Here is a 20395-nt window from a genome sequence, read left to right as displayed (position 1 = left end):
CATTGACTTGTCTAACTTCTGCTAATGCCCCACCTCCCCCTCGTACCCCATCCATTATTCATTTTTATACACACATTATTTCTCTCACTCTCCTTTTTCTCCCTCTGTCCCTCTGACTATACCCCTTGCCTATCCTCTGTGCTCCCCCCCCAACTTGTCTTTCTCCCCGGGCCTCCTGTCCCATGATCCTCTCATATCCCCTTTGCCAATCACCTGTCCAGCTCTTGGCTCCATCCCTCCCTCACCGTCTTCTCCTATCATTTTGTATCTCCCCCTCCCCCTCTCACTTTCAAATCTCTTACTAACTCTTCCTGCAGTTAGTCCTGACGAAGGGTCTCGGCCTGAAACGTTGACTGTACCTCTTCCTAGAGATGCTGCCTGGCCTGCTGCGTTCACCAGCAACTTTGATGTGTGTTGCTTGAATTTCCAACATCTGCAGAATTCCTGTTGTATGCCTGCCTTTTTTGTTGGCTCTGTGGAACAATCTATGTTCCAAACCTATTCTGGTATCCGTCCCCCACTTTTCCTTTGCTACATCGACGACTGCATTGGCGCTGCTTCCTGCACGCATGCTGAGCTCGTTGACTTCATTAACTTTGTCTCCAACTTTCACTCTGCCCTCAAGTTTACCTGGTCCATTTCCGACACCTCCCTCCCCTTTCTAGATCTTTCTGTCTCTATCTCTGGAGACAGCTTATCTACTGATGTCTACTATAAGCCTACTGACTCTCACAGCTATCTGGACTATTCCTCTTCTCACCCTGTCTCTTGCAAAAATGCCATCCCCTTCTCGCAATTCCTCCGTCTCCACCGCAACTGCTCTCAGGATGAGGCTTTTCATTCCATGACGAAGGAGATGTCCTCCTTTTTGAAAGAAAGGGGCTTCCCTTCCTCCACCATCAACTCTGCTCTCAAACACAACTCCCCCATTTCATGCACATCTGCTCTCACTCTATCCTTCCGCCACCCCACCAGGAATAAGGTTTCCCTCGTCCTCACCTACCACCCCACCAGCCTCTGGGTCCAACATATAATTCTCCATAATTTCCGCCACCTCTAACAGGATCCCACCACTAAGCACATCTTTCCCTCCCCCCCCTCTGCTTTCCGCAGGGATCGCTCTCTACGCGACTCCCTTGCACATTCGTTTCACCCCCCCCATCCCTTCCCATCGATCTCCCTCCTGGCACTTATCCTTGTAAGAGGAACAAGTGCTACACATGCCCTTACACTTCCTCCCTCACTACCATTCAGGGCCCCAGACAGTTCTTCCAGGTGAGGCGACACTTCACCTGAGAGTTGGCTGGGGTGATATACTGCGTCCAGTGCTCCCGATGTGGCCTTCTATATATTAGCGAGACCTGACGCAGACTGGGAGATCGTTTCGCTGAACTCCTACGCTCTGTCCGCCAGAGAAAGCAGGATCTCCCAGTGGCCACACATTTTAATTCCACGTCCCATTCCCATTCTGACATGTCTATCCACGGCCTCCTCTACTGTAAAGATGAAGCCACACTCAGGTTGGAGGAACAACATTTTGTATTCTGTCTGGGTAGCCTCCAACCTGATAGCATGAACATTGACTTCTCAAACTTCCGCTAATGCCTCATCTCCCCCTCGTACCCCATCCATTATTTATTTATATACACACATTCTTTCTCTCTCTCTCTTTCTCCCTCTGTCCCTCTCACTATACCCCTTGCCCATCCTCTGGGTTCCCCCCCCCTTCTTTCTCCCTTGGGCCTCCTGTCCCATGATCCTCTCATATCCCTTCTGCCAATCAACTATTCAGCTCTTGGCTCCATCCCTCCCCCTCCCACTTTCAAATCTCTTACTAGCTCTTCCTCCAGTTAGTCCTGACGAAGGGTCTCCACCCGAAACGTCGACTGTACCTCTTCCTAGAGATGCTGCCTGGCCTGCTGCATTCACCAGCAACTTTTATGTGTGAAACAAGAAGTGAATGTTGCCACTGATTACTAAGATCCAGCAAACCCTGAGACTTGCAGCAAAGATGCAGCAAATAATGCATCTGTCTCATAGGTCCCGTTGCATTAGCTCAGTCTTGATCTGTGGTGCTGCCAGTGTTGGCTCTGCTCACTCTCTGTGAGTGCATGTATTTCCATTGGATGCTCTGACTTCCTCCAGAACCCAAGAGCATGTGGGTTGGCAGGTTAAATGGATACTGTAAGTTACCTCCTTTGGAGGAAAGTTGATGGGCATGAGAAAGATAATAGTTACAAGGAAATAAATGGAGAAATGATAGGATTGCTCTGATGGACTTGCAAAGCCTCAATAGGCTGAATAGCTTCTAAAGTTGCAATAAAATAAAGTAAATATACAAACATACCACATCACTTTTAACTGTGAAAACTCGATCAGCAAGACTCTCTACAGCAATCCATTTCACTGGCATCTTAGCAATCCGACCTTGCCTGTAGTAGTCCCCACTGTAGATTTTCTTGGATAAGCCGAAGTCTGCTACACATACTGTCATATCCGTCTGTAACCTGGGGGATCAAAACAGATACTTTGCATTTGTCTGCTGTGAAATGCATGAGAGGAACAATAACCTGATTTTCTGCCGAGTCCTTCTGCAGGATTCCTTAAAAGTTAACTTTCAAGGTGAATCAGTAAGACCATGAGCTCCCATCCTGCTTAGCAGCCTCCTGTGGGGAACCTTATCAAAAGCCTTCTGGAAATCCAAGTAAACAAAAATCCACTGATTTTGCTTTGTCTATCTTTCCTGTTAATCCCTCAAAGAATTCCAACAGATTTGTCAGGCAAGGTTTCCCTTCTTGGAAACCTTGTTGACTTTGGCCTAACCTATCATGCATCTCCAAGTGCCTCAAAACCTCAACCTTAATAATGGACCCTAACGTCTTCCCAGCCACTGAAATCATGTTAACAGGCCCTATAATTTCCTATTGTTTGCATCCCCGACCAGCCCCCTTTCTTAAAGGGTGAGGATACACTTGTAACTTTCCATTCCCCCAAAACTCTTCCAGAATTTAGAGATTCTTGAAAGATCACTACACATGCCTTCACAGTCTCATCAGCTACCTTTTTCAGAACCCTAGGCTGTAGTCCAACTGGTCCAGGTGACTTTACCCTCAGACCTATCAGCATTCCACAAACTAATTTCCACAGGATACAAGATTCACAGGGAGAACATACAAACATCTTACAAGAATTGAACCTGCTTTACCTGTACTGTAACACACTGCGTTAACCAATACACAACCGGGCTGCCTATTGTGGGCCTTAGGGCCTGTTCCTGTGATGTATTGGTTCATATTCTGTGAGACCCTCAGGGAAGTGTCCGAGGCCCAACCATCTTCAGCTCTGTCATTAATGACCTTCCTACCAGCATAAGTTTAGAAGTGGGAATGTTAACTGATGACTTCGCCATTAATTCCATTCATAACTCCACTGCAAATTAAAACAAACACGGAATATTTTAAATGAATGGTCAATTCCTTCTAATATCATCAACAGTGATGCTGCCTAACCTGCTGATTGCTCATAGTTTTGCTGTTTTCATTTCGGATTTCTAGAGCCTACACACAGCTCGCACCAGACGTCAGGACTGAATTTGAAACACTGCAGCTGCATGACTTGCGGCACCCACTGTGAGGTCACGCCTCCTCTGGGCACTGGGTCTCCCCCAACTTCTCCAGGCTGCTGCGACGCTCTCAGAGCACACTCGTACAGATCCTTGTGAGCTACTCCAGCCCCTCAGGCCAACTCCTCGTTTCACTGAGCACATATGCTCAATCACTGGCAACATCCCCAAGCAGCTGGAAGTGTGTTCAAAGTTCAAAGTAAACTTATTATCAAAGTACATGTATGTCACCATATACAAATGAGATTCATTTTCTTGTGGGCATACTCAATAAATACATAGTATAACTGGATTAATAGAATCAATGAAAGACCGCACCAACTTGGGTGTTCAATCAATGTGCAAAACTCAACGAACTGTGCAAATACAAAAAGATAGAAATAATAATAAATAGATATTGAGAATATGAGATGAAGAGTCCCTGAAAGTGAGTCCACAGTTGTGGGTACATTTCAATGATGGGGTGAGTGAAGTTATCCCCTTTGGTTCAAGAGCCTGATGGTTGCGGGGTAATAACCTGGTGGTGTGAGAACTGAGGTTTCTGTACCTTCTTCCTGGTGCAGTTTTAGCTTAAATACTTAAGGAAGATTAAAAATGACTTTGGAGATCAAAGTAAATATATGTCACCAGATACAACCTTGAGATTCATTTTCTTGTGGGCATACTCAATAAATCCATAACAGAATCATAAGAATCAAGGAAAGACCACACCGGCTCGGGCGTTCAACCAATGTGCAAAAGACAACAAACTGTGCAAATACAAAAAGAAATAAATAACAATTACAAATAAATAAGCAATAAATAGTGACAACATGAGATGAAGAGTCCTTGAAAGTGGGTCCTTAGGTTCTGGGAACATTTCAATGACGTGGAAATTTTGAAGTTGAATGAAATTATTCCCTTTGGTTCAAGAGCCTGATGTTTGAGGGACAATGAGTGTTCCTGAACTTGGCTGTGTGAGCTTGGATTACAGTTCAGCGATGCTTCAATGATCCAGCATCTCTTGAACTTGGGTGGAGTCGGACTAACAGATTTACTCAGACTGTTGGATGTTACTCCAAAAACACGTTTTTCTTTCAGTTTATAAAAAAACCTGTTACATTAAGGTGTAAAAAGCATCTCAGCAAACCTGTGCATTTAAAGGCAGTGAAAAATATACAAGTAATCCAGACTATTCCTGCAACTGCAAACCTACCCTCATTCCTGACCTCTGGTGTTCAAGACCCGACCCCAGCCCCTGGCCACATTCTGGGCCCCCAACTCTGGCCGCACTCTGGTAGACCAGCTCACACTCTGGATTTTTGAGTGCACCACATGCAGAACCATCAAGATTTCCGAACAACGGAATTCCAGAATTTTACTGCACATCCTTTCGAGAAGTGCCTGGAATGATGCACCTGCTGCAAAATGCCAGAACAACTGGGAGAACCTGAAATGTTGGCTTTCTCTGCCATGTTACACAGGGAAACCCAGCAATGACTTCTTGCAAATCATGTACTTGAAATCCTCACCCTTCATTTGACTTTCCCAAAGAATGTTAGGAAGACTCAGCAACCAGGGAAATCAGTGTGCAGCCATTTCCATGCCAAAGAGTTTAGAAGCACGATTTGGAGAGAATTTAAAGGTTTTTATATGTCAGGCACCCAAAATAAGAAAGAGCAGCAGAGGTGTCTTCAGCACTGGCATAAAAAAAAACTGGAAGAGTTAGTGAATGAAAAAGAGTTAAGTTTGTTTTATAAGCCTAGCTCTTGGAACAATACTGGGAGAAGTCAGACAGCCAAAAACTTGAAGGGATTCCTGCACTAAACACAATACTCACATGCAGTTTCTGGCTGCCAGATCCCGGTGTAGAAAGTTCCGATTACTCAGGTACTCCATGCCACTGGCAATGTCGATCATGAACTTCAGCAGAGTCTGCAGCGGAATATACTGGAAAACAAAACAACATAGCAACCTGTTTTATTTACATAGAACGTAAAAAGGTACAGCACAAGACAGGCCCTTCAGCACACAATGCTTGGTTGTTCTCATAAAACCAATGACTCATAATTAATCACTATTCTGCGTAATTGACCACATTCCTCCCTTCCTTGTATATTGACGTCCCTATGTAAGATTTTCTAGAGCGCTCCTGTGCTATCTGCCTCTATCATCACCCCGGCAGCATGTTTCAAGCACCAACTACTCTGCAGAAGAAAAAATCTGTTTCACACTCCTCCTTTAAATCAGAATTAAAACCTTATGTCATGAAATCTCTTGTTTTCTGTTAACAATGCAGCATGATACACAAAAGCCACTATAAATTATAACCAGTTTATACAGTGGATTCTGGTTAATTGGGCCATTAACTTTTGTCACTCATACTGGGCAGGAAACAAGCAGTGAGGCAATTCAGAAATGCTTTGCTGACGGCCGCACAAGCATTCTGGCTTGGAAATGACAGAAATGGCTGGGACTGAAAATAAAAAGATTTCACTACTTCACCTAGTTAGGAACTATGAAGAATTTGGAAATTTGGACAATCACCTTGAAAATCACAATGAAAATGAAGATTTGGAGGATGCAATCGCCAAAAGCATTGTATGAAGGCAATTCATTATCTATACTATGTCTCTGTGCCAATTTTGTTTATTTACAGTCAATCAAAGGAACACATACACTGGATGAATTCTTCCATTGATAATTATTAGGAACTAATACACAGTTTTATAGTACTAAAGCAGTATCGGCAGTGATCTAATTTGTTCTGCATTTCATTTAAGTACACAATTGATTATTCAGTTAAACAGTAATTTGTCTTTTTTCTATAGCTTTTTAACTATTTCCATGAAACTTTGGCTAATTGGGGCAGCTGCTTAGTTGGGGCAAAGTGTACTGGCCCTAATTAACCAGAATTCACTATAGGAGAATCAGTTCCCTGGTCTTACTGATGCCGAGTGCAAGGTTATTGTTGCAACACCACTCAACCACACCGATCAACAGTATCTCACTCCCCTACACCTCCTCGTCACCACTTGAGGTTCTACCAACAACAGTGGTGTCAGCGGCAAATTTATAGATGGTGCTTGAGCTGTGCGTCGACTTGGGGGTAGAGAGGGTAGAGTAATGGGCTAAGCACACATCCTTGAAGTGCACCTATGTTGATCACTAGTGAGGAGGAGATGTTATACTAATTCACACCGACTGTGGCCTCCTGATGAGGAAGTCAAGGATCCAGATGCAGAGGGAGGTACAGAAGCCTAGGTTTTGGAGCTTGTTGATTAGAACTGAAGGTATGATTGTGTTGATCACTGAGCTGTAATCAAACAACAGCCTGACATAGGGTACTACTGTGATTCAGATTGTTCAAGACCGAGTGGCGATTCAGGGAGATTGCATGCAGTGTGAATCTGATGTGGTGATAGGCAAATTGCAGTGGGTCCAGATCCTTAACTTAGGCAGGAGTTGATTCTGGCCATGACCAACCTCTCAAAGCACTTCATTGCAGTAGATGTGAATGCTACTGGACGACAGTCATTGACTGTCAGGTAGCATGGTCCTCTTGAACCAGTATGATTGCTGCCCTTTTGAAGCTGGTGGGAACCTCAGAATTCAGCAATGAGAGGTTGAGGATCAGAATCAGATTTAATATCACCGGTATATGTCGTGAAATTTGTCAACTTTAAGACAGTTGTACAATGAAATACATAATATAGAGGAAATAAAAACTGAGTTACATTAAGTGTATATATATATATATATATATATATACACACACACGTCTATTAAATAGTAAAGTTAAAATAACTAGTGCAAAAAAAAGGAATAAAAAGTAGTGAGGTAGTGTTCATGGGTTCAATGTCCATTTACAAATAAGATGGCAGAGAGGAAGAAGCTGTTCCTGAATTGCTGAGTGTGTGTCTTCAGGCTTCTGTACCTCCTTCCCTGTGGTAACAATGTGAAGATGGCATGTCCTGGGTGGTGGGGATCTGTAAAGATGGACACCATCTTACTAAGCTCCTTGAAGACCTTGGAGACTATGAAGGCTCCTTCCTATGATAGAGCTAACTAATTTTACAAGTTTCTGCAACTTACTTTGGTCTCGTGCAGTAGCACCCCTCCCCCCCCATACAAGGTGGTGACGCAGCCAGTCAGAATGCTCTCCACAGTACTTCTGTAGAAGTTTTTGAGTGTTTTAGTTGATAAACCAAATCTCCTCAAACTCCTAATGAAATATAGCAACTGTCTTGCCTTCTTCATAGCTACGCCCTGGAACCTGAAATTGCTCACTCTCTCCATTTGTGATCCCTCTATGAGGATTGGTTCGTGTTCCCTCATCTTACCCTTCCTGAAGACCACAATCAGCTCTTTGGTCTTACTGACATTGAGTGCCAGGTTGTTGCTGCGACACCACTCAATTAACTGGTATATCTCACTCCAGTACGCCCTTTCATCACCAACTGAAATTCTGCCAACAACGGTGGTATCAGCAAATTTATAGATGGCATTTGAGCTATGCCTAGCCACACAGTCATGAGTGTAGAGAGAGTAAGATAGTGGGCTAAGCACACATCCCTGTGGTGCACTACTGTTGATTGTCAGCGAGGTGAAAATGTTATTTCTAATCTACATAGATTATGGTGTTCCAGTTAGTAAGTTGTGGATCCAGTTGCTGAGGGGAGGTACAGGGGTCTTGGTTCTGTAGCTTTTTGATCAGTACTGTAGGAATGATGGTGTTAAATGCTGAGCTATAATCAATAAACAGCATCCTGAAATAGGTATTTGCATCGGCCAGGTGATCCAAGGCTGCGCGAGATTCATTGAGTTCATGTCTTCTGTAGCCCTATTGTGGCAAGGATCTAAGATGTCCTTGAACCCTCCAGACAGTTGGCTGGCATGTTTTCAGTGCCCAGTCAGGTACACCATCAGGGTCTGATGCCTTATAAGGGTTCACCCACTTGAAAGATGTGACATCAGGCTCTGGGACAGTCTCATAGGGTTGTGTGATGCTGCGTGAATTCATACAGGTATAGTTATACTCCCGCTTTCAAAGTATGCATAGAAAGTGTTCGGCTCATTGGGGAAAGAAGCATCATTGCCATTTATGATGTTTGGTTTTGCCTTGTAAGAAGTACTGGCCTGCAAACTGACAGAGCTGCCAGCCATCTGGTTTCATCCCCAACTTCACTCAAAATTGCTTTCTCGCTCTTAAGATTGCCTTCTTGTTGAGTTCTGGATCACCGGTGTCAAACGCCATGGAGCTAGCACTCAGCAGACTGCAAATCTCTTAGCTTTCCCACAGTTCCTGGTTTGGCTATGTCCGAGAAGGCACACACTCATCCACACCAAGTTAGTGACAACTGCGGCATATTCATTCAGATCTGAAGATGCATCCCCGAACTTACTCCGCCGATACAAAGCAATCCTGTAAGCGCTCCTCCGCCTCCTGTGACCAGACCTCCGCAGTCTCACCGCTGGTACTGTGGCCCTCAGTCTCTGATCGTACACTGGAAGTAGAAGTACAGCCAGGTGATTGGACTTTCCAAAGTGAGGGCACAGTAAACGTTCTTAATAGTGGTGTAACAGTGGTCAGGTGTCTTGGCTCTTCTGGTTCCATAGGTGACATTAGTGATAATTGGTCAGACACTTCTTCGAACTGGCCTGGTTGAAATCCCTTGCAATGATCAGGAAGACATCGGTCAACGTTGTCTCGTGACTGTTACGCTCCTCCAGTGCCAGCCTGATATTGGCCAGTCGTAGAACGTATACCACGACCAGGAGAACTCCACCTGCAGATAGAACGGACAACAGCCGACCACCAGATCTTCCAGACAGCACTACCGTGATGAGTTAATCATGATGCAAATGCCGCTGCCTCTGCCTTCACCTGACGTTGCTGTCCAGTCCGTGCGGGAAGGTGAAGCTCTTTGGCTGGATTGCTGGGGGGGGGAGGGGGGGGTGAGACATGTCTCTGTGAAGCAGAGTACACAGCACTCCCTGACGTCTCTCTGGTACTGCAATCTTGTTCTGAGGTCTTCAGTTTTATTTTCCACAGACTGTACATTAGACGGGAGAATGCTAGGGAGTGGGATGTCAGGGTCCCGAGTTTCAGTTCTACCTGCAGCCCAGTCTCGCAACTGCACTTTCTTAAATGGAATCTACACTTGCTACCTGGGCGGTCTGGAGTCTAAGCGATTTTGAATGTTAGACCTTTTAAGACACTTTGAAAAAATGTTGCCTACTGAAGTACCTGATTGTGACTGTAGATTTCAGCTGTAATATTCCTCAATGGGAATATATGATGATTCCATTCAGAGTTGCACCTAGAGTCACCAGTGTCTGGCGCCATCTTGAATTTTGAGAGATGATCTATCTCATTTTAAAAACATCCCCTCTATTGCTAGATATTTCAATTCTGAGAAAAAAAACTACTGGCTGTCTACCTATGCCTTGCATAATGTTATCAACTTCTAACAATTCTCTCCTCACCCTCCGTCACTCTAGAGAAAACAGTCCTAGCTTTTCTAAACTCTCCTCATACATCTTGCAAACCAGGCAGTATCCTGGTAAATCTCTGCAACCTCTCCAAAGCCTTTACATTGTACCTATAACCGGACACACAGAACTGAATGTAAGACTCTAAATTTCTAATCTGAATGAGAATCAGACACAGGTTTTGAATTACAAGTCCCGCTTCTCTCCCTCCAATTCCCCTGGTGCTCGGATGGTCAGTGCCCTCAACTACTCCGACTGCTGACTTTCCCCAAACAATGGAGAGAAGCAATCCAACAACAGGGTGTAAAAACAGCTTTTGCTCACACATGCCAAAACGATGTAATATCAACTTGAATTCTTGGGGCTTTCCGAAAAGAAAAGAATTCTTGGAGCTTGTCCCATTGTTCTCATTCCACTGTCCTTTTCCAATAATCATGGCAGAGTAAGAATAACTCTTCAATATTTTCCTTCTCTACAAAGTTACCGTGCTGTACCTCTAAATAAAAGTAGAATTAAAAGGTATGACTTTCTGGCACCTCAAGAAAAAACCTACGTTACCAACTAAATCAGCAGACAACCAACCCCACTTCCCCATCTGATTGTGTCCCTCTTCTGCTAAGAGTGCACCCGTCATTGTTTGTTGCTCCACATTCCAGCATCTGCACTCTCCTGTCTCCATGTTCAGGACCTCATGACCTAGAACTCATCAAGTAATAATTGCCCAATTCAAGGAGTGATGCAAGGAGTTTCAATGATTGCATTCTCAAGAAAATTGACTGGGGGCCAAAAACTGCCTGATTCCTGGAAAAGGGCAATGGAATGGGAATAATGTGAGTTGCTCTTTTCGGAAAGCTCCAAGAATTCAAGTTGATTTTACGCAAGTAATTTGAATAGACAGGGTGAAACCAAAAGGCTTCAAGGGTGCCATTTAGCCCATATGTTTGAATTGGGCAATATGAATGAAGGAGTGTTGTGGATGGCTTGTGGAAATAAAGAATGTATTGAAGACAGCAGCTAGTCAAGCCTGTTTCTTGCACTACCCATGCAAAATTATCCTTTGTCGCACGCCATTCATGTTATCTAGAAATCAGGCAGCAGCCTTAACAACCAGCACCAAACAACTTTTTACAGCCAGTATTTGAAGTTTATTGACTCTCGCGTTCACCTTCCCCAGTAACAATGTGGTCTACAGTAAGCAGATAACTGGCACTCTTTAAATAATCCAGGAGCTGACGGTGAATAATGTTAGAAATAACAGTACATTTTTCTACAGAGTTCCATAATTACCTCAGCATTTGGTTCAAGCCTGGAGCGCAGCAGGAAGCTGTGCAAGTCACCGTATTTCATGAAGGGAAGGATGACCATAGGCTTTGCAATCTGTTCTCTGGAGCCCAGTTCCAAACACACACCTAAAAAAAACACACAGCAAATGCACTTGCTACAGAGCTCATACATTCCCAACCATCTTAACTCAATTCTCCTTTTAAAAATAAGCTTTGCTCTATATTCGCCAAAATTGAACAATTATGTGTTTGTCCATCCTCCATGTAACTTCAAGAGGCAGGTTATGATTGGCAGTCTATTGTTCGAACACTAACATAGTTATGGCAATTAAGGTGCATTTTATTCAGGGGACAGCTGTGGAAGACATCAGAAAACTCTCAGCCATCAAGTTCTTCATCCAGTTCAGTGTCACAAAATATTCTCTTTACTGAGGCCTGACATGGTCATTCTGTCAGAAACCTTGATGCAGGTGGTCACAGCAGAATGAACAGTTCCTTGGGAAGACTGGATTGAGGAGGTGTTAGAGCATAAGAAAGCCAAATACAAGGATCTGGTAGACCAGTGCCAGAGACAGGGTGAAGGACTCGATGTGGGGCTGTAGAGGTTTTGCCGGCTGCTTGCTGTGCAGAACCTACTCTCTCCTTGGCATTACAGGAGCTGCAAATCAAAGAGCCACCAGGACTGTCACAGAGGCTGCTGAGCGAGCCTCCAGATACCTCTGGATCAAGAAGTGTGACCGGTGGACCAATGCTGCAGGGACACAAGCCTTGGCCTGATCAACCCTGGCTGGCTTGCCTGGGGAAGGGAGTCTGAAAGACCCGAAACACCCAATGAACCCGGGTTACATCACTGATGATGTTCTCCAGTATATCCTCGGATGTATCTGAACATCATTACACATTGCAATATCTGTAACTCCAGAACATCGCAAAGCAATTTGCAAGCTATTTCTGAAGTGTGGTCACTCTTGCAACACCCTTTGCTAACAAGGAAGCAAAGTCTGAAAACAAAAATTATTGTTGTCGTGCTAGCTTGACACCTATTAGCAGAAATTTAACAGTCTGTTGGGACAGTCTAGCTAGTAGACCTTGCTACCTTACAACTCCAGTGACTTCGTTTCAATCCTGACTCCTGGTGCTCCTTGGGTTTAGTCTGCATGATTTCCTTGTTATCACGTGTTTTCCCTAGTTTCCTCCCGCATACCAAGAATGTGAAGCTGCTAAATTAATTGGTAAGCTGGAAATCACCTCCAGGTCTGTAGACGAGTGGCAGAATCTGGGAGGAATTGATGGGAATATGGGAAGAGTGAAAGGAGATCAGTATAGATGAATATCTGGTGACCAGCACAGACTTTGTGGGCTGAAAACCTTGTTTCCAAACTGTAAGGCTCTGTGATTCCGGGAATAAATAATGGCCTTGCCAGAAACATTCTCCAAATAAATGATAAATTTAAAAAAAATCAACCTTAAGAGTTCAGCCACATAATATTGAGATATTATCTTATGCGTAATAATATGGCAGTACAGCAGCGTGGCGGTTAGCACAACGCTTTACAGTATCAGCGACAGGGTTCATTTCCCGTCGTTACCCCGGAGTTTGCCGCTTCTCCCCATGAACGCGTGGGTTTCCTCCGGGTGCTCCAGTTTCCTCCCACAGTCCAACAGTGCAGCAGAGCATGAAACAAACTGCCAACTTTGCGACACAAATTTACGATGTATATGACATAATATTTAAGGGGTTCTGTTTGGCTCCTGTTGTTGCTGCATGGCTGGCCAATACTCATTATTGAATATCCAACAGCAAGCAAGTTCAATCGGCAGGACCCAAGGACTGATCGCTTTCGTCTTGTCTGGGTTTAGGATCACGGGCCACCTGGAGCCGGGCTTAGGAGAGTTGGAGGTGGAGTTGAGGTAGAAGTTAAGGTTATGGATTAAATTGCTCAGGGCAAAGTCATATGAGGTGTGGGAGGGTATCTCCTTCTCGCTGCCAACATTGGGAGGGAGATACAAGGGTCTTTGGTCTCACACCAACATGTTCAGGAAATGATTACCCTGAGGCTCCTGAACCAGTGTGAATAACTATAATACCATCAATACAATTATTAAATATATAATACAATACCCAAAAGTCTAATGACATTTGGATGATCAAAATCTTTCATGCAAGCTGCTTCGCTCAGGAATTCTTCGATTTCCCTCAGTGAGAAGTCATCCACTGGAACAAAAAAAAAGATAAATTTTATCCCCAGAACCAAGTATAATTGCTCTTCTAATAGAATCTCAATGCTACCGCAAAAACAATAAAATATTTGGTTGGGTTTAATAGTGAGAATAATAACATGTCTGAGTCTCAGTTGAATTAACATCTCTCAGTTAAAAGCTTAACATTTGGAATCATATAACAGGTTGAAACTTGAACTGCTTCTTTACTACAACACTGTGGACAGCTCCAATATTCCAGACGGCATCCCACATGTGTCAGAACATTTTACCAGCTTACTGCATCCACGAGCTCACTGTGCACAGAAACATCATGGGAAACTGTTCAGCCCCAATCGCTACATTACAAAATGGTGTCCTAACACTCAAAGCAAATATGACACGAAGCTTAATTTTAAAGTTGGTTGCAAACATGCACAGGATTTATGCACAGCGATCCTTTTTACCGGCAAATCCGAAGTTTGTCAGCTTTCCTTTTCTATTACTAATGGCAGAACCTTCATCCTTCTCTAAATCATATCATCTGAAACCATCTTCCCAATCATATCATTTGACAGTCACCTCACCATCTTAAAAAGGCTCGATTTTTCAACCTCTGAGTGACTTGGGATACTGCAATGTCACAGGCATTGGATACAAATGCAGGCAACTGATTTTCCCTAACTTAATAAACCAAGGAACTCCACCGTGGACAGTCCCAAGCCCAGCTGTAAGAGGAAGAGGGTTGGACATGAGGCTAGCAACGCCATCCCGTAAAAACACAATGCTACAGAATCGCCAACGGAAGCTCCAAAGACCTCATCCCTGGGAGAGGTAGGATTCACCAAGATGATGGTCTACACCTGGGGACAACTTAAAGACCGGCCCAGGACAGAGGACTCTCGTGTGCTACTGTTGGCGGCCTACGCCCGAGTAGGTGTGAAAAGTAATTAAATCAAGGGTAGCCTTACATTTCATGGTTTTAACAGCAACTTTCCGGCTACTGCCATCAGCCTGCTTAAGATGTCCCTCCATTACAGACCCAAATTCCCCTGTAGAACAATGAGAATATAAAGATCAGTCAGGTTTACACGTACAAAATGTAAAACAATGCAGTATACTGTCAACAAGAGCACGGAGAAAAATGAACTGAACAGTGTACTGTACAAAATGAACCTTTCTTGGCTCTGTTTATTGAAGCCATTTCTTGTCACTTTAAATCTCCTTTCAGATTTGTCCCTGTGTTACTATTTGTAGGTGTTAAGAGTTACAGGCTGTTTTGTGCATAAAACTGTCTAATTATCATTGTAACCTGGGTAATTTTGAAATTAGCCAGGAGGAGCAGAATTAGGTCAGCTGCAATGACTGTCAGATGAATGACATTAGCCAATAAAACACAGATCGATTTGAAGATATCCACAGGAACGGGAAACTAAAAATGAGAAGCAGGTATTACTTAAATGGCATCAGATGGGGAAGTGCTGATTGACAGAGATTTGGATGTTCTTATACACCACTCAAAGCAGCATTCAGGTCCTGCAAACAATTGAGGTGAACGATATGTTGGCCCTCACTGAGATGTTTGAATACAGTGCCTTGGTGTGACCACTCAGGAATATTGTGTACAGTTTTGGTCTCCGTACCCAAGAGATGCTTGCCATGAGGAACAAAGTTTCACTGGACTGATTCCCAGATGACAGGACTGCTGTATAGGGAGAGGTGATGACAATCAGATTTGCAGTGACATCGTAAACAAGAGCAGATCAAATACAAACATGTAATGTTCTAACTGGTCAAGATAAGAAAGGATTGGGTGATGTTATTTCCTTGCTGGGATGTCTCAATCCATGGGGTAAGAGATTTAGTACTAAAAGGAGACATACCTTCATTCAGAGAGTGGTGAACCTGTGGAGTTCGCTATCTCAAAAGTTTGTAGAGGCCGCGTCAGTATATGTGTTAAGGAGACAGATGAATTTCTAGGTACCAAAGGGTATGGGAAGAAAGCAGTCATATGGTAATGAGACCAAGGCTCAGTCATAATTCCACTGAGTGTAAGAGTAGATTTGAAGGGCCAGTTAGCCCTCTCCTGCTCCAAGTTTCCATGTAAAAGCATCTCTCCATCAAGTTAATTATTAAATTTTGTCCTGGGAGTTTGGATCTGCAGAGTGTTTTAATATGATAAAATAATTATCTGGTGCATTCATAATTGAATACATGTTATAGAAGAGTTACGTCCTCTTTAATCTGGGCCGAAGTATGGCATATCCTGGTACAGAACACGATGAGCATTTCAGCCTGGTATAGCCTTGGAGTCCCCTAATATTTGGTAAGATGGTGGCGAACTTGGTCACAGCGGCCTCTCTGGGTCCAAATAAGGGTGCAATTGTTTGTCATTTATGTCTTTCTTATGATCGCAAGATGCAAACATCGAGTAAGGTAGGTCTACCTCACTAGAAAGTTGCTAGACAGATTCAGCAACAGGTTTAATATCGCTGGTCTATGTCATGAAATCTGTTATGTTTGCAGGAGCAGTACAATGCAAAACATGGTAATACAGGGAAAAAATCTGTGAATTAAAGTATGTATGCGCATATATATCTCAAGTAGTTAAATTAAATAAGTTGTGCAAAACCTAAATAAAGAAAGTACTGAGAGTGGTCATGGGTTCAATGTCCATTCAGAAATCGGATGGCAGAGGGGAAGAAACTGTTCCTGAATTGCTGAGTGTGTGTCTTCAGGCTTCTGTACCTCCTTCCTGGTGGTAACAACAAGAAGAGGGCACGGTCTGGGTGGTGGGGGTTCTAAATGATGGATGCCACCTTTTTGAAGCACTGCTCCTTGAAGATAGCTTGGATGCTATGGAGGATAGTACCCATGATGGAGCTGACTAATTTTACCATTCTCTGCTGCTTGCTTTGATCATTCGCAGCCCGCCTCCCCCCATACTAGATGGCAGTGCAGCCAGTCAGAATGCTCTCCATAGTACATCTGTAGAAATTTTCCAGTCTTTTAGGTGACTTTCAAATCTCCTCATATTCCTAATGAAATATAGCTGCTGTTTTGCCTTCTTTATAGCTACATCAATATGCTGGGACCAGGTTAGGTCCTCAGAGATATTAACACCAAGGAACTTGAAATTCCTCGCTCTCCACTTCTTTTCCCTCTATAAGGATTGCTGTGCATTCCCTCATCTTACCCTTTCTGAAGTCCACAATCAGCTCTTTGGTCTTACTGACATTGAGTGTAATGTTGTTGCTGTGACACTACTCAACTAGCTGGTCTATCTCACTCCTGTATGCCCTCCCATCACCATCTGAGATTCTGCCAAAAATGGTTGTATCATTTATAGATGGCACGAGCTGTGCTGAGCTACACAGTCATGGGTGTAGAGACAGTAGAGCACTGGGCTCAGCACACATCCCTGAGGTGCACCAGTATTGATTGTCAGCGAGGAGGAGATGTTATTACCAATTCACAGAGAGTGTGGTCTTCTGGTTAGGAAGTTGAGGATCCAATTGCAGAGAGAGGTATAGAGGTCCAGGTTTTGTAGCTTGCAATCAGTACTGTAGGAATAATGGTGTTAAATGCTGACCTATAGTCAATGAACAGCATCCTGACATAGGCATTTGCATTGTCCAGGTGATCCAAGGCACCGTGGAGACCCAATGGGATTGTGTCTGTCACAGACCTATTGTGATGATAAGCCAATCGCAATGGGTCCAGGTCCTTGCTGAGGCAGAAGTTAATCCTAGCCATGGCCAACCTCTCAAATCATTTCATCACCATCCGATGTGAGTGCTTTTGGATGATAGTCATTAAGGCAGCTCATACTACTCTTCTTGTAGATAATTGTTGCCCTTTTGAAGTATGTGGGAACTTCCAACTGTAGCAGTAAGAGATTAAAAATGTCTTTGAACTTCCGCCAGTCAGTTGGCACGAGGTTTCAGAGCCTTACCAGGTACTCCATCAGGGCCTGCTGCCTTGCGAGGGTTCATCCTCCTGAAAGACAGACTGGCATCAGTCTCTAAGATAGAGATCACAGAGTCACCGGGTGCAGCAGGGATCTTCACAGCTGTAGTTATATGCTCCCTTCCAAAGTGGGCATAAAAGCTGTTAGCTCGTCTGGTAGTTAAGCATCGCTGCCAATCATGATGTTGGATTTCGCTTTGTAGGTAGCAAACCCTGTCAGAGATGTCATGCATCTGATGTCGCCTCCAACCTCTCTCGGAATTGTCTCTTTACTCTTGAAATAGCCATCTGTAAGTCATTCCTAGTTTTCTTGTACAGACCAAATGCCACAGAGCTAGTCCTCAGCAGACGACAAACCTCCTGGTTCATCCACAGCTTTTGATTTGGGTATATACAGTATGTTGTCATCCACACAGGCTTCAATGAAGTCAGTGGCAGTTGTGGCGTATTCATCCAGACTGGAAAATGAATCCCCCTATACACAAAGCAGTCTTGTAAGTGCTGCTATACCTCCCTTGTCCATACCTTCTTGGTCCTCACTACTGGTGCTGGTATAGAAGTATAGCCAGGTGAGCAGACTTTCCGAAGTGTGTGCATGGGAGAGCACGGTAAGCACTCTTGATTGTGGTGTAACAGTGGTCCAGTGTGTTGTTTGCTCTGGTACTACAAGTGGTTTGTTGATAACAATTATTTAGAGACTTTTTCAAGCTGACCTAGTTAAAATCCCCCAGAATGATGGGGAAGGCATCAGGATGTGCTGTTTTATGCCACATCGCTCAGATAGTCTAGAACTGTTTGACATTGGCCTGTAACACACATCAAAGTTGCTGGTGAACGCAGCAGGCCAGGCAGCATCTCTAGGAAGAGGTACAGTCGACGTTTCAGGCCGAGACCCTTCGTCAGGACCAGCATCTGCAGAATTCCTGTTGTTGACATTGGCCTGTGGTGGGATGTGCTTCACTACCAAAATTATCGCTGAAATCTCCCGCGGCAGGTAAAATGGATGGCACTTGATCACGAGGTGCTCCAGGTCTGGTGAACAGGACAGCACCACCACGTCTACACACCACGAGGAACTGATCATGAGGCAACCATCCCACCCCCACCCTGTCTTTGGCTTTAAAAGACTCAACAGTGCTAACTTTGTGGTGTATTACGAACCTGTCAATCTGAATTACCATGCCCAGAATATGAGGGGTTAACCAAGATTCTGTGCAACAACAGATGCAAGTGTTCCAAACATCCCACTGATACAGAACCCTAGCTCTGAGATCTTCAATTTTATTTACCAGAGGCTGTGCGTTTGCCAGCAAGATAGTTGGTATTGGGAGTTGAAAACCATGTGTTTTTTTTAAACGTACCATTAGCCCAGTGCAACATCTTCGTTTCCGCTGACACCTGAAGGGGACAGTACCCTGACCACAGTCCGATCTATTTCAATTGGTTTTGAGCAACAATAGATTGCTTAATTGCATTAAAATGTCATTACTGACTGAACGCACCTTAGATGTAGTTGTGGTCCTCAGCTGCAGCAGGCTGAAATCGGAGTATTTGATCATTTCCATCAAAGCAGCCTTTAATTTGGCACCCTGGAAGTGAACAAACAGCGACGGAGCTGGACTTGTTGTGCACCGTGTTGAAGCCTCTATCTGCCACCCAGGCAGGGCATGATCCAACGAACGGTGGAAATGATTGGCTTGGACGTTTTTCTGGTGATCACAACACCCTGTTGGACATTGGTAATGTAGAACACTGCGAGTCCGATTCACCTGTTCATTGGAGAGACTGATAACGGGGAGCTGCGTTGCCTCGGTTAATGGGTGGACAAGGCCTCATGCCTCCGGGTTGCCTGCTGCAGTCACCGGTGGAGGAGACACGGGAGCCAGTTGTGTGCCGCTGGTTTGGAGGCTGGCCCTCCCACTGGTACTGCTCTCCAGTGTTTGCCCAGTGGAAGACAAGCTGGATTCTATTCATCTCCGGCTGCACATGCCGAAATGAGGAAATGATTTGGCTTGCATGCACCATCATTCTACAGGCCACGACACCAAGGGACTTGGGCCTATATTATTATTTTTTATGCATATATTTTGAAACTGTTTTTCTGCTGTCATAATTTTATGTGCAATATGTGCTGTGTGTGACTATCTGTTCTGTGTTTTTCACTTTGGCTCTGGAGGATTACTATTTTCTTTGGATGTATTCTGAATGACAATTAAAATTGAAATATTCAAGACTGAAATAATATACCACATCCCATGTCTTAATCTACACTGCATTACACAAAACATTCCCATTCCAGAATGGGATTTGTGGCCTTCCCATTTCTACAGTTTTAATACTGCTTGTAAATTACGTACAATAAAACTTTGATCATTATTACCCTTGGGCTTTCAGTGGTGCTGGTCTAGCAGAGAGGACCCTCAACACACATACTTTGTGCTTCTTTTCCTCTGCCATCAGATTTCTGAATGTCCATGAACCCACAAACAGCACCTTATTGTTTGTCTTCTGCACTACTTATTTTTGTAATCAATAATTTTAATGTCTCACACTGTACTGCTGCCGCAAAATAACAAATTCCACTACATATGCCAGTGAAAGTAAAATTGGTTCTGACTTTCCACAATTAAATGTTTCATTTATAATATCCCAAAACATCTTTTCTTTTCACTTTAATACATTTTTTTTTAAGTTACATGATAGTTTATTTTTGGGTGAATCTAAAGGGAATGGGAAACAGAACCCTGTGAACTTCTGCCCGTATGCTTCAGCTTGTCAAAGCGTGCCATGATATCAGACCCTATTTCCAACTGCAAATCTATGCTCATTCCTGACCCTCAAAATTCCA

The 20395-nt window shown here is 43.9% G+C and overlaps 1 protein-coding gene across 1 annotated transcript in view; it reads right to left on the bottom strand.

Annotated features, from left to right (window-relative positions):
• The window catches only part of mertka (c-mer proto-oncogene tyrosine kinase a), a 175630-nt gene that overhangs the window by 14427 nt on the left and 140808 nt on the right, over window positions 1-20395 (bottom strand). The window contains exons 13-17 of the mRNA XM_063040701.1: window positions 14550-14630; window positions 13502-13594; window positions 11384-11505; window positions 5442-5551; window positions 2348-2507 (exon numbers count right to left, since the gene is read on the bottom strand). Coding sequence (XP_062896771.1) covers window positions 2348-2507; window positions 5442-5551; window positions 11384-11505; window positions 13502-13594; window positions 14550-14630 — 566 coding nt within the window. The remainder of the gene's footprint in view (window positions 1-2347; window positions 2508-5441; window positions 5552-11383; window positions 11506-13501; window positions 13595-14549; window positions 14631-20395) is intronic.

The sequence above is a fragment of the Mobula hypostoma genome, chromosome 2 (genome assembly GCF_963921235.1).
Source record: "Mobula hypostoma chromosome 2, sMobHyp1.1, whole genome shotgun sequence".
Taxonomy (NCBI): Eukaryota; Metazoa; Chordata; class Chondrichthyes; order Myliobatiformes; family Myliobatidae; genus Mobula; species Mobula hypostoma.
This window is presented reverse-complemented; position numbering and strand designations above follow the sequence as displayed.